The sequence below is a fragment of the Plasmodium berghei genome (genome assembly GCF_900002375.2).
Source record: "Plasmodium berghei ANKA genome assembly, chromosome: 13".
NCBI classification, from domain to species: Eukaryota; Apicomplexa; class Aconoidasida; order Haemosporida; family Plasmodiidae; genus Plasmodium; species Plasmodium berghei.
This window is the reverse complement of record NC_036171.2, coordinates 518,784-544,747: the sequence shown is the minus strand read 5'-3', so window position 1 is coordinate 544,747 and position 25,964 is coordinate 518,784. Positions and strand designations below refer to the sequence as shown.

General features: G+C 21.1%; 8 protein-coding genes across 8 annotated transcripts; 6 read left to right on the top strand and 2 right to left on the bottom strand.

The window, feature by feature from the left end:
- Positions 1–25: 25 nt before the first annotated feature.
- PBANKA_1312500 (Appr-1-p processing domain protein) lies at positions 26–1,101 on the top strand (the record flags this gene model as incomplete). The annotated part of the gene is made up of 2 exons (XM_034566706.1): positions 26–332; positions 590–1,101. The coding sequence occupies 2 exons, from the start codon at positions 26–28 to the stop codon at positions 1,099–1,101; spliced, it is 819 nt and encodes a 272-aa protein (XP_034423277.1).
- Positions 1,102–1,159: 58 nt separating this feature from the next.
- PBANKA_1312400 (HSP20-like chaperone, putative) lies at positions 1,160–2,032 on the bottom strand (the record flags this gene model as incomplete). The annotated part of the gene is made up of 1 exon (XM_034566705.1): positions 1,160–2,032. The coding sequence occupies one exon, from the start codon at positions 2,030–2,032 to the stop codon at positions 1,160–1,162; it is 873 nt and encodes a 290-aa protein (XP_034423276.1).
- A 1,206-nt stretch (positions 2,033–3,238) lies between these two features.
- On the top strand, positions 3,239–3,913 carry PBANKA_1312300 (SNARE protein, putative; the record flags this gene model as incomplete). The annotated part of the gene is made up of 1 exon (XM_034566704.1): positions 3,239–3,913. One exon carries the CDS (start codon positions 3,239–3,241, stop codon positions 3,911–3,913), a length of 675 nt encoding a protein of 224 aa, XP_034423275.1.
- A 908-nt stretch (positions 3,914–4,821) lies between these two features.
- PBANKA_1312200 (ubiquitin-protein ligase, putative) lies at positions 4,822–7,490 on the top strand (the record flags this gene model as incomplete). Its single annotated transcript, XM_034566703.1, has 2 exons — positions 4,822–5,066; positions 5,243–7,490. 2 exons carry the CDS (start codon positions 4,822–4,824, stop codon positions 7,488–7,490), a joined length of 2,493 nt encoding a protein of 830 aa, XP_034423274.1.
- Positions 7,491–10,221: 2,731 nt separating this feature from the next.
- PBANKA_1312100 (conserved protein, unknown function) lies at positions 10,222–14,034 on the top strand (the record flags this gene model as incomplete). The annotated part of the gene is made up of 1 exon (XM_034566702.1): positions 10,222–14,034. The coding sequence occupies one exon, from the start codon at positions 10,222–10,224 to the stop codon at positions 14,032–14,034; it is 3,813 nt and encodes a 1,270-aa protein (XP_034423273.1).
- A 937-nt stretch (positions 14,035–14,971) lies between these two features.
- Positions 14,972–20,132, top strand: PBANKA_1312000 (condensin-2 complex subunit G2, putative; the record flags this gene model as incomplete). The annotated part of the gene is made up of 14 exons (XM_034566701.1): positions 14,972–15,037; positions 15,276–15,416; positions 15,560–15,698; positions 15,800–15,954; positions 16,045–16,184; positions 16,273–16,342; positions 16,449–16,526; positions 16,659–16,789; positions 16,894–16,957; positions 17,054–17,116; positions 17,297–17,340; positions 17,460–17,538; positions 17,613–19,522; positions 19,667–20,132. The coding sequence occupies 14 exons, from the start codon at positions 14,972–14,974 to the stop codon at positions 20,130–20,132; spliced, it is 3,546 nt and encodes a 1,181-aa protein (XP_034423272.1).
- Positions 20,133–20,506: 374 nt separating this feature from the next.
- On the bottom strand, positions 20,507–20,980 carry PBANKA_1311900 (conserved Plasmodium protein, unknown function; the record flags this gene model as incomplete). The annotated part of the gene is made up of 1 exon (XM_034566700.1): positions 20,507–20,980. One exon carries the CDS (start codon positions 20,978–20,980, stop codon positions 20,507–20,509), a length of 474 nt encoding a protein of 157 aa, XP_034423271.1.
- Positions 20,981–22,022: 1,042 nt separating this feature from the next.
- On the top strand, positions 22,023–25,667 carry PBANKA_1311800 (U3 small nucleolar RNA-associated protein 12, putative; the record flags this gene model as incomplete). The annotated part of the gene is made up of 2 exons (XM_034566699.1): positions 22,023–22,125; positions 22,216–25,667. The coding sequence occupies 2 exons, from the start codon at positions 22,023–22,025 to the stop codon at positions 25,665–25,667; spliced, it is 3,555 nt and encodes a 1,184-aa protein (XP_034423270.1).
- Between the last annotated feature and the right edge of the window lie 297 nt (positions 25,668–25,964).

Here is a 25,964-nt window from a genome sequence, read left to right as displayed (position 1 = left end):
TCAATCAATTTAATGAATAAAGAAAATGTTTTTTTCTAAGTTAGTTAAGGATTCCTTTCATAATTTCACAAACAAAAAAATTATACGTAGTTATAAAACAAATAAAAATATTAATCTTGATAAATTGATTAGAAATAAAAAAATAAAAAGTCATGAACTTTATAAAATAGAAGATATAGAAATATTATTACAAGAGAAACATCATGATGTTTCCCAAACATATCCTACTATTAACAATACTAATCAAATTGTGGATGTAAAGAATATTCCTGTTTTTAAAAAAAGTGAAAATAAGTATAACATTTTAAATAAAACAGCTCTTCATTTTGGAGGTATAATAAATTTATATTCAAACACACACACACACAAAAAAAAAAAAAATAATAATTAAATGAATATATAAACATGACATTAAACAATGTATAAAAGTTTTGGACATATTCATAAGCATATATTTTATACTGATTTGATGTATTACTATATATAAGAAAAGTGTGTGTATGCATTTTGTTCATATATTTGTAGAATATATTTATTTTATGGTATATTTAAATATAAATTTAATTTAAAACTTTTTTATTTTTTATAGATTTTTCATATTTAAGCGGTGACGCAATAGTTAATGGAACAAATAAAATATTCGAATTAACAAAAGATGGGATGGGATATGATTGCTCGAGTAATTTTTTAAAAGCATGTGGAAATAAATTATTTGATGAAATAAAAATAATTAGAGAAAAAAATATAGGAAAAAATATTTTAATAACAAAAGGATATAATAGTTCATATAAATATATTATACACGTGATTGAACCATATTATAATCAAACAAGTAAATTAAAAAAATGTTATGAAGATGCATTATTAATAGCTAAAGAAAATGATATAAAAACAATTGTTTTTCCATTGATTGGTAGTGGTATAAGTTTATTCAAAAAATATGATGTTGTTGTGTGTTGTTTAGAAGGGATTTATGAATTTATAAAACATAAAGAAAATTTTAATTTTATTGACAAAATTGTTATTAGTACAAATATGGATTCTTATTGGATACTTCTAAGAGATTCCATTCCACTTTATTTAAATGAAAATACATCATAAACATGTTTGTATCATAAAAAATAATTTTAATTTTTAAAATTTGTTTATATTTATTGTCTTAATCTATGCAATAAGGCAATTTTTTTTTCGAAATATTTTTTTTAAAAATTTCATGTGCTTCTTCCCAAACTTTTTTAAATGAATTATTATTATTATTATTAATGTTTTTATTAAGAATAATACGAGAAGGCAATTTAAAAGTATCAATTTTTTCGTCACCTTTAAATAAGCATGACCACCAAACATATGAACTTTTAATTTCACTATTTTTTTTCAAAGAAATATATAAAAATGTTTCTTTAGTATCTTTTACATTTTGTCCAAAATCAAAATTCATATTTTGATTATTTATTTTATTACATAAATTAAAAATTTTTTTCCAATTAATTTCTATGGTTTTTATTTCCCACAATTGAGTATCATCATTTGTGTTGATTTTAAATGAAAATTCTTTATTAATGAGGGTTTCATATGCATTATTATTATTATCATCTACGTTTTCAATCATTGTTGTATTCATGTTTTTTTCTTTTTTAACGATTAATTTATCCTCAAATATTTGTATTATTAACGATTTGGCTTTACAATTTAGTGGCAAAACAATGTAACTATTGATATCATATAATGACTGGCTCCATATATATTTATATGGAATAACTGCTCCATTTAATATCATATTTTTGAAAAATTTTTCTTTTTCATTTTGTGTACTATTGTCAATTTGATTATAACATGTTTGTTTTTTTTCCCCGCATTTTTCGATACTTTCTGAAGTGGTAAATTCTTTCAAAATTGTTAATCCATCTGGTCCTAATACAACTTTGTCTTTACTATTTAATGTGGTTATTTGTGGAATTCTTTTTTTAACTTCATCATCTGATGAACTTACTTCAATATTATCAAATTTTGAATAGTTGATTACTCCATGCATTTTATTTTTATTTTTAGTAAAGGTTTTATTAAATTATTTTTTTATTTTTTCTTTCTCTTTCTCCATATATGTATATTTTTTAAAAGTATATTTTTTTCATTTTACTAGCATTTCAAAATGTATTTATATATGCATATACAAATATTCTTTTTTTTGCGAGTAACGTCCGAAATCAATCAATACATCATATATTAGCATGATATTGCAAAACTGTATAAAATTATACGCTAGTTTTATTATTACAGTTGTATATATATATATTTATTTACTTATGCCTTTTATTTTAAAATTGGAATGAATATATTTTTTTTATTCCTCTTCGATTTTGTAAAAACGAGGCAAATTAAAAAAAAAAAAATCAGCACGACTTATGCTTATTATATTTAATGGGAAATTTGCATATTTTCATAAAAAAATTTTAATTAAAAAAAAATTAAATAAAGCAATACATGCACAATACCAACAGGAGGATAGTGAAAATTATGTTGAAATTCAAAGTTAATATATTTATATAAGTACTGGCTAATCATATAATACCACCTCTCTTTATATTTTTTAATTTTGACAATTAATTCTTAAATACAATGGCAAAGACAATGTGCTTAAATTAAATAAAAATTAGTATAAGAAATATAATACACAAATGGCATATTATAGAATATACCCAACCCCAAATATATTTTTTTTAATACATGTTTAAGATTATATGTATAATAAAATAAATACATTTTTTATGATTGTATTTTTGATATTTGAAAAGTAATCGAATATGTTTTAATCCATATTTTTTAAATAGTAGTTTGTTTTTATATGTCCCTTTTGCACAAATAATAAAATTTGCCACCTTTAATTTTTTTAATTTAGGATATTTTAAGTAGCATATCAAATTGTTTAAACTTATACAAGTTTATAAGTCAGAGTAGGAATAACTTTTTGGTACTTATTCATTTAGTCATAATTTTTTGATACTTATTTAGCCATAACTTTTTTTTTTGTTTTTTTTACATGAACTGTTCATAAATAATGTGAAATAAAAGATTATGTATATACACAAAGAGAAATATAAATTTGAAAGATATGAACGAAAAAACAGTTGTAAAAAAATTATTCTAAAATTGGTAAATAAAATATCAAATAATTGAGACACCAAAGTGTTATTATTGTCTGAGTGTTAAGAATGGTGTAAGGATTATTTAAAAAAAAAAAATGGACATATTTTTTTACTCTGAAGAAATTGATAACCTTTTGGAGGATTATAAAAAATTGTTGAACGAATTTCAGAATAAAATTAAAGGAAATGAGAAAAATAATTCAATAGTAAATAAATATAGTGATGATATAAATTTTATAGCAGAAAGAATAAAAACAGCTAAGGATGCATATTTTATTGAAATACGGAATTTACCAGAAAATGAACAAAATGATTATATAAATAAAATTAAGGGGAAAGTATTAATATTAGAAAATTTGAATATTCAATATGAATTTTTAAAAAATAAATTAATATATGAAAATAAACAAGATGAAAATAAAAATAATGAAATAAATAAACTGAAATATATAACACCAAAAGAATTGGAAATTCGAGGAAATTTAATTCAAGACCAAACAGAGCAATCCATTTTTAGGATGAAAAATTTGATTGATGAATCAGAGCAAATAACTAAAATAGCTGTAGTCAAATTAAATGAACAAAATGAAAAATTAAAAAAAGTTAAAGATAAAGTAGATGATGTTGATATAAATGTATCGACTGCAAAGGAGACATTAAAAGAGATAATGAAAGAAGCTGCTTCGGATCGATTTATTCGACTTTTATTTATTATGATTTTTATTGTATTAGTTATTCTTATATCTGTAATAGTATTTACGAATAAGTAGATAATTGTATTCCCAATATCTTCGTTACTTTGATTGACTATTTATGGAATGAGCATATTCACATTTTCCATTTATTTTGTCATAGTGTTTATTTTTTCAGTTTTGAAAAATCTTATATTAGAAAGCCCATTCTCGTGTGCTTTATAATTCGTTTCGTTTTTTTTTTTCTTCATTACACTAACAGCATATATTTATGCATTTTTAATTTTACTATATATATACTTTTGGGGGGATTGTGTAATACTTATGTTTCCCTCATTTTTTTGGTAATATGTATTTCATTATATATATAATTTTTTAGAACTATGATTTATTTTATTATATTTCCGAAATTATAAATTGTTTGAATTCGTATAAATTATAAAGAGTAAAATTATGGAGTAAAATGGATAAATAATTTTCATCTTTTTATAGAAACTGTTATTGCAAATATGAAGGAATTTTTTTTTTTTTATTGCGAATATGTAAATTTTAAGGAAAACTTATATAATTTTTTCATTGTTGCAACTTTTTTTTATTGTTATCAATTAATATTTCCACTACTATTGCTGTTATATATTTATTTTTCATTTTTATGTTTTCACCGTTTTAAGGTGACTATTAATTAAAGCATCCTATCATATTGTGAAAAATATCAGCGATAAAATTACAATTTTTATATATGCAAAAAGGAGGAAAATAAAAAACATTAGAAATATAATATTGTTCATGTATTTTATGGGATAGCGAATATCACCTATATGCTGCTTATTCGTTTATTTATTTATTATATGTTTATTAATTTTACTATTTGTTTATTTGTGAGTAATTTCGCATAGTAGAGGATGCATTATGCCAAAATATTATGAACAAGTTAGGCAAGTTTCCGAAAAGCTATTTTTATATTGTTGAATTTTTCTCCCTTTTTTATGCTTATGCAAAATGCTTTAGGCACAAGCATGTATAGACTTAAAAGATTTTTTAAGCAATCATTTGTTGTAATATATATCACATTATTTATTCTATTTTTTCAAAAATGTATATTTACACATGAATATTCTGAGAACCCGAAGAAGGGAAATGACATTTTTATTGAAGCTTATGAAGCATTGGATAGAGCGGAGTATATCAAATCTTTTGTACTTTTAAAGCATTGTGTTCATTATGATATAAGGTATATATTTAAAAAAAAACGAATAAAATGATATTCTTGTAAAATAGCTATTTTATTTTTGAAATGATCACCGTATTTTCTATTTACACAACTCAGGAAAACCATGTAAAAGTTTTTTTTTTTTTTTTTCCAATCATTCTCCCTTTTTATATTTCGTCGATTTCTACTTTTTTTAGATGCTTAACATTAATCGGGGTGTTTTATTATCTCGGATTGAAACCTGTTGAAAGGGACCCAGTGAATGCTCTATATGCATGGAAAGTAAGTTCAGATTATGGAAGTTCAGATGCTCAATTTTATTTAGCTATTATGTATTCAAATTATTTTTCATTACCCAACTTGTATTCATATTTTGTTGATGAAAATGAAGAAATAGACAAAATAGAAGAAAATAAAATAAAGGGGATAAAAAAAAATATAATATTATTTAGGAGTTATATATTTTTAACTGGGAAATATTTGAAAAGTATATTAGCATATAATTTAAATGAAAAAAACAACGAAAAAGAAGAAATAAGAAATGCAAACAATAATTTTGTAAATGTCCCTAAAATACATTTTACTACAGATAATAAAATAAGAATAAGAATAAAAAATATCAGATACAATATTAATGAATTAGAGGCATATTTTAACAATTTAGAAAATTTCCCTTTTGTTGATTTTTATAAAACAATTAAAAATAAAAAAATAGATTATGGTTCAAATTATGGCTTAAGCTTATTGTATTATTATAGTAGCAGTTTGGCAAATCATACAGGTAGTATTTTGGCATTAGGAATAAGATATATGCATGGAATTGGCGTTGAAGAAAGTTGTGAAACAGCATCTAAATTGTTTATAAAATTAACAAATAAAATTTTAAATTATAATAAAGATAATAAAATGAAATTTGAATTCATAGATTTAATAAAACTGAGTATACCATATTATGATAAATATAATATAAATAATAAAAAAATAAAAAATATAGAAATGTTTTTAGAATCATCATTACATAATAATCATGTAATTCTAACTATGATAGCTCGCCGATATTTAACAGGTAGTGATGGAATAGATAAAAATTATACGAAAGCTCGCATGTATTTACTAAAAGCAGAAAAATTTAATAACTCAGAAGCTATATCTTTATTGGGATATATATATATATTAGGATTAGGTGTAAAAAAGGATTATAATAAAGCTATTAATTATTTTATAAAAGGTAAAAAACTAAACGATCCATTAAGTTATAATGGTTTAGGATATATGCACTTTTTTGGGTTAGGCCCAATGAAAAAAAATATGGAAAATGGGAAAAAAAAAATAAATCAAGAATTAGCATTTTATTATTTTGATTTAGCTGCAAAAAATAATCTTTCAATTGCCCAATTTAATCTAGGTTGTTTATATTTAAGTGGAATCGGTACTTCCCAGTCATTTCAAAATGCATTTTATTGGTTTTACAAATCTTCAAACAATGGAAATATTTTAGCAGCATATATGATAGGTTTTATGAATTATAATGGAATAATTGTTTCACATAATTGTAATATGGCTTTATCTCTTTTAGCAAAAGTTGCTGAAAAAAATGATTTTATTTTAAATACAACTAATAAAATTATAAAATATAATGAAACTGGTAGAAATCGTGAAGCAATATTTTTAATGGCTCAACTTGCTGAAACGGGGAATGTACAAGCTCAAATAAATTTAGCACATAGTCTGACAACTTCAAACTTTGCTCTTTTTTTACCATTTAATAATAAATCCAAATATATATATTCAAGTAGGTATCTATCTATGGCAGCAGATAATAATCATTTAAAATCTGTATTTACTTTAGGGGATTATGCATATACAGGTAATGGTGTATATATCAATGTTGTTCAGAAAAATAATTTAAAATATAATAAATTTTATGATTTAGGAAATGTAGAATGCTTGTATAATTCTATAGGGGATACAACTAATGAACGTTTTCGAAATAAAAATGTGGAAAGTTTGAGTAAAGAACCTAAAATTAGCCAAGAATTAAATATTTATGATAATAAAATAATATCTAAAGATTTTTTAGATGAACAAGGAATAATATTTAACGATAAATGGAGATTTAGTTATGGACATAGATTTATATTTAATCAAATTAATTATGAATTAGCTTATAAACATTATAGAGCTATTATATCATATTATCCAAATAATGCATATGCTATTCAAATAATTTCTCGAGCTTGTTATAATTTAGGATATATGCATTATTATGGTATTGGAGTTGAAAAAAATATTGATAAATCTTTAATTTATTTTAATTCATCTATTAAAATATATTCATCTCATAAAATACCATCTATTATACTAATTTTTTATATTAAAATGAACATTTATTTCTATAAATTAAAAAAAAAATTTTATATTTTTAAAAAAATTTTGTCCCTATAAATTATATTTACCAACCCCATAAACGTTTGAGTTCGGTTTAGGCAACATATTTTATACCCAAACAATTTCAATTAAATCGTATCAAATTGAGATTTAAAACCTTTTCGTCGTAATTATCCACATATCCATATATTTTGAAATAATTTGGGAATATATGGTGCTTTATTATTTATACTGACAATACTGGCTCGCAAAGGTGATGTTTTTTTCTTCATTTTTTCATTTTTTTTTTTTTTTTTTTCATTTTGAACGATGTATTCATTCAATTCGCGGTTGCACAACAAACTAGAAAAACTGAGTGTTTATGTTGTAAATTTTAAATAAGAAAAAATAGAGAAGAAAATTATGAAAATAAAATATTCGTAGATCTTTTGTTTGAATGAAAAACTTATAAAGTGTTCACATATTTATTTAGACAAATAAATTTAACTATATTTAAAAAAGCAATAACAAATAATATATCCTAAGAATATTATTTAACCACATGTTTTATTGGTGTGTACCCATGTTATAAATTATTGTATAATATATTTTCTTTAGCTTTTACAAGTAGAATGCGTAATAAAAATATAACCATCATGGATCTATATATATTGTTAGCTGTTTATTTGTTTATACAATTTAAATGTTTAAACTATATATGTTTGAATTGAGTTGTGAGTTTATTTTAATAATGGGGTAATTATAAGAAAGAAAAAAAAATATCGAAATAAAAAATGACGAAATAAAAAATATCGAAATAAAAAATGGCGAAATAAAAACAATTCCTTTAATTTTTACAATTAAAAAATGAATATATTTTTTACTGTTTTTAAACTGAAAAGATGAAATACCACACCTTTTTATTACTTAGAATAAAAATGATAAACTTAATTGAATAAGCAATACCTTATAATCTTTAGAATTTTATGCACACGGCGTTTTTTTTTATTAAGATTCTCCCTTGCATTAAAATAAAAAATTATTTCTACTAAATTGTTTATAAGTATTTATTTTTAAAAATTCTTTAAATTATTTTATAATTTTTTTTTATTTTTATAATTTTTTTCCCTAATAAATTTGATTATATAATTATTTTATACGATAATACTTAATCAATATTTATTTATTGTTGTCCTTTTATTTTTTTTTCTCTAGTTTTGTTCGGAAAAATATCCTAAGACAATCAAATTGCTTAACTTTGTAAATAATTTTTAACATAAAAATATATATGCACATTGCTAGTACTAGTTAAGAAAAAAAATAAAATTATTTATGTATATATTATATTCAAGCAAAATAATTTTACATTCTAAATAATTATATTTGGCCATATGGAAAATATATATCATAGTTTATTTATTTTATTTGGTATTTATTTATATTTTTTTTTAATAAAAGTTTTTATTTATAATTAGAAAAAGCAGGAAGTTATAAAATAAGGAAAATATGTCAATTTTATATATTTGGCTCATTTAGTTGTTTTATCGTATTCATATTTTGCTATTTAACGTGATTGTTTAATTAATCTGTTTATTTTTATATTTATATATATTTTTTTTTTTTTTTCATATTTTTATTTTAAAACCACGAAAAAGAAAAAATCTTTAATGATTTGCTTTAAGATATACATGAATTTTTATTTGGATAAAAAAATGTGAGAAATAAAAAAATTATATTTTTGAATATGTATTAAACTTCTCATGATTTTATTCGACTATTAAATATTAGGGTGTAGAATACCTGTAGAAAATTATGTTTTAATTTTCGTTATAATGATGAGTTAAACAAATTGATTTTCAAGATACTTCAAAAAAAGAAAATAATTTGCTTTTTCATTCAAAATTTGTGATACATGTATATCCATATATTTCTTTATACCCATACTACTATTTGGATTATTTATGGATAAATACATGTTTCAATATAAAATGAACAATCTTGTATATATATGTAATATTTATATATATACATGTGTATGTACACGTATAGTCACATGTTATCTTTAACTGTGTTAAAAGCAATATATGTATATCTTGTCAAGTTAATAAATAAATAAGCGAAAAATAATAAGCGAATAAATGAATGCAGCTTATCCTGCATATATTTCAGTGGGATATTTCAAGTTATGTGCTAAACACGCGCTAACATATTTAGAGCATTTAGTGAATTAAAATAAAAACAATATCAATAAATAATATAATAATTCATTTGAAAATATAATAGAATGGTTAAAAACAAAAAAGTTATATTCAAGACAATTCAAAAAAATATACAAAATTGTTTAAGTAGATGAATAAGAATCATTTTAATGAAATAATAAGGGAATTAAAAAATATGTGTATGTATAAACACATAAGCAAAACAAAAATACACCCATAAATGTAAAATATGATTTTTATATTTATAGGGAAAACGGATTAACACATAATAAGTAATATATACTCGTATATACATTTTAAAATATATTAGCAAAGTGAAGAATGATTAGGGAATAATTCACTAGTTATTTCTGTATGTATATATATTTTTTTCATTTAAAATTTTGTAATTTGAAAAATCGAAGCTTTTAATCAATTTATTATATTGAGTTCAGAAATTATATATTTATCAATTTGGCATATTTTCATGTATCTGCATTTATTTCCAGTTTTTTTTGTAAAATCGCTGAAGATTTTTTTTTCCCGATTAATTTTTTCCATTCGGTTTTGTCTATGTTTTTTTATTTTTTTTTTGAATATAATGAAAATCAATGGATACTATAGAAAAAAGTAAAAGGAAAGAAAATGAAATAGATGATCATTATAAAAATGAAACACAAAAAAAAAATAGTGAAACATATAGTATGCAAATAAATGACGAAAAAAAAAATAATGAAATAAATAATTTCTCAAAAGTGGAGAATAGTTTGGATATTTATGGAATTGCTAATGTAAATAAAAATGAAATGGCCATGTATAATAATTTTGAGACAATTGGTTCTACATCTACTACTAATAATAATGGGAATAATCTAATTATGAGAAAAAATAATGAACATAATGAAGGAAAAAAAATATTTGGTGTTGAAAATAAAAGCAGTTATGAAACAGAAGATGATATTTTATTAAATGATGAAACTAACTTATCGGATGAAGAAGTCGAAGATGAAAATGTTCGCGAAAAAGATTTAATACTGCAAAGATATAAACATGGAACTAGTATATATATAGATATATTGTTTATTGAAAATGATAAAAAAAAAAAAAAAAAAAATCCATGTGTAGTTATCGATTTTTATTCTGAATGCTTAAATAAATATAAAAGTGAATGTAGTTTTGTATATTATCAAAATTATAATAGTATTAGTAATGTGATAATAAATGAAAACGTAGATGTAGGAAATTTGAATACATCTACAAATACTTTAATAGAAAATTTCGAAAATCTAAATACAGGAAATAATATAAATTATTCTATTGAAGAAAATATTAATAATTTAAATTTAGGAGATGAACAAAATGTAAATGGTAAAAATAAAATAATTCCAAAAATTGTTACAAACCAATTGATAAGTAATAATACAGGAATAAATTGTGGATCTAGTTCTATTCTTCCATATGATGATTTTAAAAATTTTGATCTTCAAAAAAAAAAACAAGAATCTTTAGATCCACTTTTAAAATGTATTAATTCATTATCTGATAGAATCAATTTACAACATCTAGTTGGTGATCCGACGTCATATTTTAAATTAGGAGGTGGTGATATGTTTTATGATATAAATGATCCTTTTTTAGATGATGAAGAAATGTATAAAGAATTAAATAAAACAAAAAATGAAATAATATTAACTAGGCAAATTGAAGATGAATATAGTGTATGGAGTGCAGATATTTCAGACGATTATGTTGAAATAAATCCAAATTATTTTTTTTCATTTTATAGTTCAAAATGTAAATATATATATGAAAGTGATAATGAAGAAATTGATGAAATAAATATAGAAAAAAGTGAAAGTTCAGATAATGAAAATTATAAAAATGTGTTAAATTCATCATCTTCACAATGTTTAAATGAAAATATAAAAGAAGTATATATTATAAACAATGATATAAGTAATAATGAAAAAAAAAATGATGATTTTATGATATACTCTAGTGAGGAAGATATTTGTGAATCATCTTCTGATGAAGAAAATGGAAATAATGAAAAAGAATCCGATTTTTCTGAAGAAGAAATTATTTTTAATCCATTTGCTTGGAAAAAATTCGAAAAACATATTCCTTTAGAATTTATTTCATATTTTGAAAATTTAGAAAAAGAATTAGATGCACTACCAATTGAAGTAGATATATCAGATATTCAAAAAATTATAAAAATATATATTCATAAAATATTTGTGCATATTATGAAAAAACATAAAAAAACGTTGAATCATTTTAATATGCTTTTAGATGATTTTATAGAAATAGATATAAAACAATTAAGATGGCTAACTACAATAATAAATAAAACTTCAAACTCATTAAATGATATTGATATTTGTCGAATTTGGTTTGAGCATATTTTTTCTTATAATACTAAATTGTTTGTAAATTATGAAAAAGAATTTATTACAAAAATTAAAACCTCACAAATTTTTGAAAAAAATAATAAATTGCATCTAAATAATATACTAAAGGATATATCACTATGGAAAGTATATCATGATAGTATGGAAAAAAATAGTAAAGAAAATGTAGATGTAGACTCTATTAATATTAATGTAAATGGAAAAAATGGATCGATCCATTTCAAAAATAGCCAATCTAGTTTAAAAGAACTAGATAACAAAAAAAAAATAGAAAATGGAGTAAATACACTGGATGATAAATATTTGAAAAATGAAAAAAACAATTTTATAAATTCAAAAAATGGAAATGATAATGGATTAAAGAAAATAGCTGGGCATATGTCTACTCATAATATTATTGAAAGTAATAAGGGGGATAAAAAAATGTTTTATGGAAATAATTCAATAAGCAATACTGATTTAATTAAAAGTGGAAATGAAGAAAATTTTGGTAAAAATGGTAATCAAAATATATCAGAAATTAATAATATAACAAATAATGGATCACAAAAAATTGATGAATCTGACAAAATAAAAGGAAATGATAAAAATGGTGAAAAAGAACAAGATGTAAATAAAATAAATAATATAAATAACAATTATAAAGAAAATTATAAACTAATTGAAAAATATTTCAAACGATTCGAAAATATATCTCATGATATATTAAATTATATAAAAATATTTAACAAACAAAAATGTTTTTTGAAAGACATGATATCAGCAGGTTTTGATGTACTAGTAGAAAAAAATAATAAATATTTTGGAAAATTACCACATATAGCATTATCAGATATATTAACAAGTTTATTTAATTTTAGATATAAAACAAATGTAATAATTAATTATGATTATATAGAAGCTCTTATAAATTTTTATCAAGAAAAATATAAAATTGATATATCTTATGATAAAGGAAAAAATAAAAAAGTTTTTCTTTTTGATACTGTCGAAATGAGCAAACTAAATCTTATATTTTATAAAAATAAAAATATACTTAACGATAAAATGGCGTTAAATAATAGTGATCATGATAAAAAAGAAAATTATAAAATGAAAGAATTTCATGATGGGAAAAATATGAATAATGGGAATAGTAACTTCAAACATTTTGGAACAAACACAAATGACATTTTAGAAAAAAATAATAAATATAATTTAACTTTTAAAAACGAATTTAAGAATGTACACACATTAAATAATTCAAATAATTTAATAAATAAAAGAAAAATACATGAATCAAATAAGCATAATAATATTAAAGAAGTAAACTATAATATAAATACAAAAAAAAAAAATATAGATAATCATGATAATAATAATCAAAAAAAAGGATTATCATCAGCACGTATTGTTATATGCTCAGACAACGAAATTGAAAATATTTCGAGTAAACATTTTCCAATTAAAAATAATCTCAAAAATATAACTACATTTATAGAAAATATTACAAAAAAAAAAAATAATCATACTTGTGATAATAATCACAGGAAAAATTGTAACAATAATAATAATGTAAGCAAACAAAATGGTTCTATTTTTAATTTAAAAAAAGTTAGAGATGTTACAAATGCATGTGCTAAAAGTAGTAGAACAATTATGAGTAATATATCTGTTAAAAATCCAAATAAAAATAATATGCATTGTAACTATAATAGTAATTATATAGAAAGTGAATATCCTAATATTATTAAATTTTCAAAACAAAAAAACATTTTCAATAATGAAAAGATGTTCATTATTAGTGATGGAAATAATAGTATACTCAATTCTAGTAACAATTTTAACGATAAAACGAACTTATATAAAAAACGAAAAATAAAAGATGCCTATATATCTAATAAAAATAATAATGTTGCTATTACTAAGTTTGATCAAATATCTGAAAAAATAAAGACAACAAATGTGGATGATAAGTCAGGTATACGTAGATGCATAACTGTGGATTCATCAGAGGAAAATGGGAATTAGCCCTGAAAAGAGAGAATGTAAAAATGGATAAAAGTTTGGAAATTTTTTATTTTGAAAAAAAAAAAAAAAAAAAAATAGCGTATAATGGATGTGAAAATAAACTAAAAAATCCAAGGGAAACGAAACGATATACGTTATTTTATTTAATATTAGTTTATCCGTCTTAGGAAAAAAATAGCGAAGAAATAAAATAATATTGGTATTGTAATTTTTTTATAATTTTCAGAGGTTAATATGCACTAGTATATTAAATTATTATTATCCTATATTATTGTTGAATAATAATTATTTTTACTCATTTTTTTCTTGTTTTTCTTATTTTTTTTCTCGTTTAAATAATTTTTTTTAATTTACGCGTAAGCATCCTATTTTTTCTATTTTTTTTTTTTGTTTATGTATATGTCTCACTGAAATGTATATCCATATATACATGTAATAATAATGCATTGTAAGTGTTAAAATTTTTAATATTTTTTATGTGTAATTATGTAAAAATGAATATGTAAATAAACAAGCATATACAATTGTTTACATATTTATTAGTATTACTTATTTGATTTTAACACTGATTTTGTTTGTGCATATTTTTTATTTAAATGGCAAATTTATTCTATTTATTAAAAAATAATAACAAAAATAATAACAAAAATAATAAAAATAATAATAAAAATAATAATAAAAATAATAAAAATAATAACAATAATAATAAAAATAGTAATAAATGATTAATAAAAATATCCACATTATACTGTGAAAAAATCACGTGAAATCCTACAAAAACATGATGATATAACTTAAGAGAACCGAAATTTTCATTTTAATAATATCCTATATATGCATAAGTATTTATATGTGTATATTTTCTAAGAAAAAAAAACACCGCTATTATATAATATTAATCGAAAACGTATTTTATTATACTTATAAAAAATTAAAAATGTATCAAAAAGTTTTAGACAACATTAAGGAGCTACCTGAGTTTAAATTGCTATGCAAAAAAAAGGTAAAGCTTATAAAAATATAGCTAGTTTTTTTATTTTCTATAGTTGATATTTGTACTAGTCTTATGAGTATTATTATATTTTCTTTGTTCTTATACTACTTTAGTTTATCTAATAAAATATGAAAAAAAAAATATATACCCATTTTTTGTACTTATAATATTAAATAAATATGTTTAAAATGTTTTATGAAATTGTCTACTTTACATTTTTATATTCATTCATCTTTTTTCGAAAAAGACTGAATTGACGAATATATTTAAATCATGTAAAAATAAAGAAATTGGAGAAATTTGGATATATTTGGGAAATAAACTAGAGGAACATATAAATCATGAAAAATTAAATTTTGATGAAGAAAATAAGACGTTATTATTTTTGGTGTGTATTAAAATATTTAGAAAATTAATTTTAAAAATTTATTATTCTCAAAATTTTTATATTATAAATCACTATATTATATACTTGAATTTTATATATAAATAGTTATACATTCTTGTACTATATATTCATTTTTTTTTAAGGAAGAAAAAGATAGACAGTATCTATTATGTTGTATAAGTTTTATTTTCTTATATTTACAACATTTAGAAAATAATGAAAAAAAAAATAAACATATTTCTTTTGATGAATATTTCGAAGCATTGTTTAATAAAATAATTGGTTATACTTATAAAAATAATTCGTTAATAATCTTATATTAAATATATTTGCAATTTTGTTGTTCGCCCTTACATTATCTTTATCTTTCTTTTATTTAATAGAACTTCAATTTATATTAAGTGATAAAGAAGTGAGGGAATCATTTGGAAAATGTTTATTACATATTTGTGAATTAAATTTAAAAGATAATATATTTTTTGAGAATATAAAAATAAATGTCTTATTATTTTTGTTATGGAGATGTTGCTCTTCGGAGGTAAACAAATAGGAGATTTATCAATATGTATATGCAGATATGTATATATAATTTTATGCCTAAGTTTCTTGAATTTGATAATCAATATAGGGAAAAAGTGTAGATATTAGTAAACTTAAAAAATATAAAGATTTTTGCAAATATATAAAATGGGACATGCCAGAAAAAAAAACTGATTCATTTTGTATCTTGTGCTCCTATTCATTAAACCTTTCGAAATTTTATGAAAAGTAATACAGAATATTTCAAATATATTTTTTTTTCATCAACAATAAAAGTACAAATAAATATACATGCATATTTTTTTTATATTTTCAGTGCTGATGGAAAATTATTTTTGTCGTACGTGTGGCTTCAGCATGAATCTATAGCCTCTCATCTTTTTAGTGTAAACAATAAAAATTATATGTATATAAACTTTTTTTTTTTTTTTTATTAAATTTCGATATATTGTTTTTTTAGCTATATGTATACAAACTTTTTTTTTTTAACAGAAAATGGTTCATAATATTGTTCTCTTATCATATGAATCAATTAACCATTATTGTGAAATTATCTACATGACATGGAAAGTAATTAAAATAGTAGATGTGCTTCTGTTCTTAGTTTTATAAAATTAGAAATTTAATGAATGTCTGTATTTTTTATATCAGTATATGTTATTTATTAATAAAATTGACATATTTTTATTTTTTTATGCATAGAACTGTTCTAGTGAAATGCAAATTGTGATAGAAAGTCAAATTGAATATCTCGTACAATTTTCTATAAAGTGTCCCATTAAAATTGCATCGCGTTTTAGATATCTGCTTAATATATTTCACACAAATAAGGGGTAAATAAATATGTAATATTATATATATCGAACAATATATTTGTAAAAAAATTGTGTATTATCTTTCTATTTCATAACCACTTTTTTTTCTTACTCTATAAAAGGGACAAAAGTGTTAATAATTTAATTTTCAAAATATATGATCCAGTTATTTGGCGAAGCTTAATGGTAATTCAACGAGATGAAAACATAATATACGAAATAATATATATTTCTATTATTTCTGCTAGCATTATATGTGGCATATTTTATTTCCCCCTTCAGTCTGCCAACTGGAAAATTCGATTTAACACCGTGTGCATTTTCCAGCTGATTTTTCCTGTTGTGGTAAATTAAATCTTACACCTTTTTATTTAAATATATGTGGATATTATAAAATACATTGTATTAATAGTGATAATTTATGCTGAAAAAATGTGTAAACAACACTTAGTTTTTTTATGGCTATAATACATATACGCTTTGTTTTTATTCTTTTGACAAATTTGCTAAAACCGCCAAAATTAGGACCCCTGTATAAAAAACATAAATTATTTACAAGAAATGGAAAAGTTAGCCAATGTTTTATTAATAAAAATTATTTTAATTGATTGCATATAAAAAATAATACCAATATATATGTGCATACATATGTCTTAATATGTATATTTGTGTTTATTTCCTTTTCAAGAGCCTATAATGCCCTTTTTGATTTGTGCGAAGATGAAAATTCATGTGTTTTACAAGCAATAGCCAAATGCATTTGTTATGTAAGAAAAAAAAAAAAAAAAAAAAGCTAGCTGCACACATAAGACAGATAAATAATTCACCTTTTCTGTAATAGGTTATAAACGAATTATGGGAAATAATAAGTGAAGAGAAAAGAACAAAATTATTTGATATTTTAATAAATAAACTTTTAAGGGGTAAAAGTTATGACAATGTCAAAACGGAGGTGGTTTTAGGTTTCTGTGAAATGGCAAAGAATAAAAAAATCAATAAAATATTTATGCAAATATTTGATAGGATTAAATATCTTATAAATGATAAATGCTTAAGAGTTCGAAAAAATTTTATTATTCTTGTATTAGAATTAAATAAAAATTTAAACCCGATTTTTTCTAATGAAATTGATTACAATGAATTAAATAAAAGAATAACAAAAGATTTTTTCACATTTAATATTGAATGCTGTATTAAAAAATTATCATATTTAAAACAGGAGTACCATGAAAAAATAAATAATAAAGAAATTTGCGAATTTTTAAGGTTGGCCTCAAATTTAATAACTTATTCTATGTGGGATTGTGATATAAAAGAACAAACAAAAAATTGTATCAACTTGTTAAATGAATTTCCTGTTTTGATGATATGCATAAGTAGATTTTCTACTAATCTGAAATTAATTGATAGGTACAATTTGGCTTGTGTGTTGTTTGAAATAACGAATATTAAATTGAGAGAAGAGGATAATATGTTTTTGCTCAAAAAAAATGAAGATAAAAATAATATTCATTGTAAAAATTATCTTAAAAAATATTTTTTGTTAAAAGATCCTATTTTAAATAAAAAAATTATTCGATATTCATCTCTTTTAATATGTATACATAATTTTTTAAAATTAAAAACTGACGAAGAAATAGAAATATGTAATTCTGAACATGTTCAAGAATTTTTAAAAACACAATTTTCAGAAAATTTTTTTATAGACAGCATAAATACATTAATGGAACCATATTATTTTAAAATATTAAAACATATAAATTTAGATATGGATAATTATTTAGGTATACATAAATATGGTTGTAGACAATTAAATAGTTTGTATAAAATAAAAAATGAAAATATATGTAAATCATATATTATTCCTTTATTTTTTAAATGGGGAATGTTAGAAACATTTTTTAAAAATAATATTGAATGCTTAAATAAATCAACTGAATATATGTTTTCTTATTTAAATGTTAATGAAATTATTACACCAAACAATTCTGAAGAAATAGACAATACATCATATAGTGGATGTGATGGAATCTTTAGTGATATTGCTAGTAATAGCAGTTATAGTGATACAATTGAAAAATCTGATAACAAATCTATCACAAAAGAAGGAATAGAAAAACAATGTAAAAACAAAAAGACAAATGAAGCAGATTATATTATTGATGACAATGAAGAAGAGAAAAAAAAAAAATTAAAAAAAAAGCAGTTAAAGAATCAGAAAGAAATGAATGCATTGATTTTTTTGTCTATAATTGTTAAAAAAAAAAAATATCATAATTCAATATTTAAAAATTATGGAAATATAATACACAATTTTATTTGTAAATTTAATTATATATTATTACATATGTTTGAAAAGATTTATATGAAGGATTTTATTTTACCTGTACAGTTAATATCAAAAGATAATGGTGAAAAAAAAATAAATAAAATGGATATAAATATTGTAAAATTACCATTATATGATAAAATAAAAATAGAAAAGTATATGTGCTTATATGTCTCATTCTTTTTTTTGGGTTTTAATATATATTTTAAGCAACATAACATTTCCTGCGGTTGGGATATATTAATATCAAATACAACAAAATGTATTGAAATAATTAATTCTATAAAATTTATAAATGAAATTGAAATAACAAAAAAAAATGAATTTTCAAAAAATGATCATACCATTAGTAATAATATCCAATTGGAAAATAAAAAAAGGGAATGGACCTCCTATATCAGTATTATTATTCATTTAACAATGTAAGTATGCGGTATTTAAAAAATATTTATTATTTTCAGTCGTATAGTTATTGTCTTATCTTTTGACGAAATAGTATTCTCGTTTTTATATGCATAATGCACACTTATTCATTTTTGTAATAATTTTTTTTTCACACTCTTCAGATATTTTCTCGATATGGTTGAGTATACCATATCAATGAAAAAGCTCGATATTGAGTATACAGATTTTAATAATTTTATAAAAAATATTTTTTTATTTTACAAATGTTACGAAACAATAAGCAATGACCAGAAAAAAACGATAGAACTTTATTTAAAAGTATGGAATAGATTACGGTCCTTTCTTTTAGTTCTATTAAATTTTGATTATTTTGAAAATAGACTAGAAAACAGGCTAAACATAATCAACACTTTTTTTTTATTTACTTATGATATTGTTCCCAAGAAAAGCATCGAAGGCATGTTAAAGAAATATCATTCAGCATTTAAGCAAAAAGAAACATTTTGCAATTTTTTGCAAAATTTCAAAAAAAATAATAACATAGATTATATGGAAAGTCACATAAAAAATACTCAGGAAATATTTGACACTATGCTATCACAGAAGATGAAAGCAAAAAGAGGATAGATTTTTTCAAAACCTTATCTTTACATTTAATGAATGCTCACGTTGAAATGCTAATAATTATAAAAATAATAACATTTTTACAAAAAAAATATATACCAATCAAGTAAAGTAAATTTGGGGGTTGTTTATGCCCTACTATTTGATTTTGTATGTATACATAACATATCCACACATTTTTGATAAACTTTTGATTATCATTTTATACATATGTGCATATTTTATAGCTATGTGTTAATATTTTTTGAATTATAATATACCTTTGAGAATAAAAGAAACTAAATAATATATTAAAGATATGAGTAAAACAAAAAAATGAATAATAGTGATAAAAAAAAATAATAAATAAATCTAAAACTATTTAAATAAGCGGAGTGTTAAAAAAATGATTTTGTATTTAATTTTCGATTTTTTATTAATGTAAGCATTTCTATCATAATTTCATTTGTTTTAATAAGTCTGTTTAATTTATTTGTTTGTATTTGCTTTTCTATTTGTGCAATATTCTTTTCATAAATTTTTTTTTTAAAAATAAAATTATTGTCTATATCACTTAATAAGTTTGTTTCTTTTATATTTTCTTCGAATTCATTACTTAAGTCTTGGCAAAATTGTTCAATAAAATTGTCTTCATTTAAATAGTCTTTACAATTTTCGTTTAACTCTTTTTCGTATCCTTTATATTTTAATTTATTAAAATGGGTAATTTCCTTTTTCCTTTTTTGATCTATAATATTATATTGATTTTCAATATTCGTTTTTTTACCATTAGTTGATTTAGGGTTATTTGTCATATTACTTAAATCATTAATTTTTGTGATTTTATAATTAAACGAATTGCTATTTTCCATTTTTTTAGAAATTGTTATCAAATATTCAATGTTCTGAGCATAATGAAAAATATCGATACATTTATTTTTTCGATTATAAAGAAAAGAGTTGCAAATATATATAATATATATTTCTACTATATTAATATTTTATTTTTTATCTTAATCCTGGTCTACTATTATACCCTTGGTATAAATTTGCATATTTATATAATATGTATTAATTTTTTTTGAGAGCCTCAAGTTTGTTATTTAAAAAATAGCTTAATAGCTGAAACATCAAACTTATCAAATTCTTTACATAAACAAATGAGAACTTAAAAATACGGGAAAACAATCATTTTAAAGTGAGGATAATTATTTATATGGAGGGAAGAAAAATTGTTAATTATCTCCTATTGGTCAGGAAAAATTTCCCAAATAAAATAAACATTTTTTATTTAAAAATAGTAAAAAATATATTTTATAAATTATTCATGTTACCGAAGTATTAAATATTTAAAAAAAAAAAAAAAAAAAAAAATTGCCAAAAGTGAAGAGAAATTTTACTCGACTATAAATATAATATGCGGAATTAAATAAAGTATCTATATAAAATGTATGTTAATATTTTTAAAAATTTGGGTAAATAATAAAAAATGATTAATGATATATAGTTACAATACATCGATGTTGGAAATATTTAAATGAAAATATTTGACTGTTTTTAAAAAAAAAAAAAAATCAAATATATCAATGCATTTTTATTATACAACAATAGAAACTTTGACTTAGCAACAGAGAAAATACATTTACATATCTCATAATTAAGAAAGAAGTTAATAGATATATTTGAATTAATTACACTAATATATATATATATATATATATATTTATTTATTTATATGTTCTTAGTTATGTATATACAAATATCATATATAATTTATGAAATATAATAGGCAGCAAAAAATGTATTAAAAATTTTTATTGATGATATTTTCAAATTTTGTAAATGGATTTGTTTCACAATCTTTTATGTTGTAAATAAATATCTTTTTAAATTTATATATTTTTTTAAATAAATATGGTAAAGTCTTATGATAGATATGAATTCGAAGATTGTTTTGGGATTGTAAATTCCCGAAGTTCGAATTGTATTTTTTTTAATACCAACCATATATTAACTGGTAAAAACAAAAAATTATTAAGTAAATTCATTATATTTGTTTTTTTTCATTTGAACCATCTCATTTCCTTTTTCCTTTTTTTGATCATAGGCCATGATGAAGAAGTAAGTTTGTGGAATATTCAAGAAAAAGAAATAAAAAAAAAAATGACAATCCCATTTGTACCTCCATATTATTTTTTTACATATCATGTAACATATATGTGTTTAAGTGAAAAAAATAAAAATATTTTGGCAGTTGGATATATGAATGGATCAATTAGATTATTTGATATTTTTCAAAATAAAATATTATCAACTTTTAGTGGACATACATCAGCTATTTGTAAATTAAAATTTAACAAGGGGAACTATTTATGTTCATGTAGTAAAGATACAAATATAATATTATGGGATATAGTCAATGATAAAGGTATGTATAAATTAGAAGGACATACTAATGCTGTCAATGATATTGAATTTTTAGAAATAGAAAATAGTGATGTAGATAATTTTATAAATAATAATTTATTAGTTAGTGCATCTAAAGATGGATTAATTAAGTTATGGGATTTAAATATACAAATGTGTGTTCAAACTATTGTTGATTGTGAAGATGAAATTAACTGTTTAGTAGTTAACGAAACTAATACTCGATTAATAGTAGCATGTAATAATACATTAAGAATATATAAAATTGATTTATTTTCAAATATAAAAGATAAATTCACTAATTCAAAAATATATATTAGTTTTTTATCTGTAATTAAAAGATCAAATAATTGTAAAATAGTAAATATGAAAATATGTTTATTAGTTGAAGATAACCGTGGTCAAAAACCTGAAGATATACAGCTTCTTATGTCTCAAAATGAAGAATCGATAGATGATTTGATAAATAACGAACAAACTAATGGTAATAACGAAAATTCAAAAGATATAGAACAAGAAAAAAAAATTAACATTCTAAATAATTCGCTAGACAATACAAATAGGATTTGCAACAGAACTAGCTATTCTATAAATGGGGATAATAATGGTATTCTTATTTGTTGTTCTAATTTAAAAAAAATAGAAATATATAAAATAAATTCAATACAAAATCAAAAAAAATCGGAAAAAAAAAAAAAAAAAAGATATATAGCAAAATTAAAAAAAAAAAAAAATGATATTATTAACGAGCAAACAAAGATATTAAAATTCAAAGGAAAAACAAGTATAGATTATATTAATATAACTCAAAAGTTAAACCAAATTGAATATGAATTATCTATTCATAATAAATATGATATCCATACTGTAAAAGATGAAATTAAATATGTCTTTCATTATACTTGTAAATATAAATTGCAAAATATAGATATATATAAAAAGAGGAAAACAGATACATGTGCTTATCTTTTGGTGTCATATACAACTAATAGTTTGAATGTATTTCAAATTAACCTCTTTGACATTTTAAATAATCAAGATATGTTTATTCTGAAGAAGGATGAAAGTCAACAAGGCATCAATTCCCTATCAATGGCCAACCAAACTGGCGAGGAAAAAGAGGATGAAAATGATGAGGAAAAAGAGGATGAAAATGATGAGGAAAAAGAGGATGAAAATGATGAGGAAAAAGAGGATGAAAATGATGAAGATGAAAATGATGACGATGAAAATGATGAAGATGAAAATGGTGAGAAAAATGAGTTAACAGAAAAAATAGTGGAAAAAGTAATATATGACTATTCTAAGTGTCTTAAAGAAATATGCCAAATTAACAATGGGCATAGCAATTCTGTTGATTTTATTAATTTATCAGAAAACAATGAATATTTAATTTCGATATGTAAAAAGTGTGTGAAAATATGGAATTTAAAAAACTATCAAAATATAATAACACTAAAATTAGAAGGATGCACAAGCGCTATTTTTTGTGAGCAAGATGAATATATAATAATAAGCAATGATGTTGGTGAAATAATGCTATATGAGTTGAAAAATATAGAATTAAAATATATTTTCAAAGTTCATGCTAATAAAATTATTACTTTATGTCAAAATCCAAAACAAAAAATGAATTTTTTATCTGTAGGTATGGAAAATTATCTAAAGATTTTTCGTCTCATTAATGAAAATACTTCTAATAATATTGAAGGGAAAGAAAATGACAAAAGTTATTTATATAATGAAAAACCATTTATGAATAATAAAGATGAAGATAGTAGTAGTGATGACGAAAAAGAAAAAATAAATTCGAATAAAAATACAATTAGATTTAAAGAAATCGATTACTATAATTTAACAGATAAAGTAAGTTGTGCTATGTATTCACCAAATGGTCAATATATATGTATAGGGTATTTAAATAATTTAATTGAAGTATTATATAGCGATACTTTGAAATTACATTTAACTTTATATGGACATAGTTTACCAATAACATGCATGGATATATCTAAAGATAACAAAATATTAGCTTCAAGTTCTTCAGATAAATTTTTATTTATTTGGAATTTAGAATATGGTAGTATAAATAAAAGATTACATATTAATTGTGATGTACTAACTAAAATAAAATTTTTTAATGAGACAAACAATTTGATAAGTATATCATCTGATGGATATATAAAAATGTGGGACGCTATTAAATTTCAATGTATATGTACAATTGATGGTAGATTCGGCAACCTCACTTCTTTAATTATCAATTTAGATGATAACTTTTTTATTACTTCGGGTAGCCATAAAAGTATACGATGTTGGAAAAGAGGAGATGATTTAATATTTTTAGAAGAAGAAAAAGAAAAAGAATTAAATTTAGAAATAGAAAAAGAAGCTACTAGAAATGATTTATCATATCCATCTTCTATCGAAAAAAATGTTATATTAAACAAAGCAACAATAAAAACAATTGAAGTTATAAAATCAAGTGAAAAATTAATCGAATATTTAGATATTGTAGAAGAAGAAATAACATTGTTAGAAACATATTATAAAAATTTAACAGAATATCAAGAAGCCAAAATAAAAAATGAATTACCTAATTTTGTAGAACCTCCAAATAAACCTAATTCAAGACCTGAATTATTAAATCAAAATCCATATGAATTTATTGTTAAATTAATGTGTAATATTAAAAATAATATTTTAAATGAAATATTAATTTCTTTGCCATTTGCTTATGCATATAAATTATTAATTTATATGAAAACATATTTAATGTCATTTTATTTTTTTCAAAAAATTCAAGAAAATTATAATAAATATTTGGTATGTGGAAGTTTTAATTTCCATGTAGAATATGTTATTAATATTATTTTGTCAATTATAAATATTTACAGAAATCAGTTTTTATTTGACACAAATTTCCGATTTCTTTTATATGAATTACACCAATTAATTATTCCAAATCTTAAAAAAAACGCAGATATATGTACATTTAATCAAACAACTTTGAATTTTTTATCCAACGCAATTGATGATGATGAAATAAATGATGAATTGAACTTTGACCTTAACAGCAAGCAAAAAGAAGATAAATTCAAACATCATAAAATCGAGAAACAAACTCAATGAATATTGGGCTTTCATATGTGCATAAAACAGTACATCATACCTTTACATATATTTACTTTTATTGACTGGGAAAAGAAACAATTTTTGGTATATCGTCAAATGTATAACTTTCTAATTTAATGGAGCATGTGATATATATTTATATATGTAACCGTATTGTATTTTTGTTTCTAATTTTCTTTAAATTTTTTTTTTTAATTGGCATTTGTTAAATTTGTGTGTTTTAATTTTTATTTTTTTAAATGTAAAAAAATAAAGATATATATACAATTTTCTTCACTTTAAGAGGAACAATAT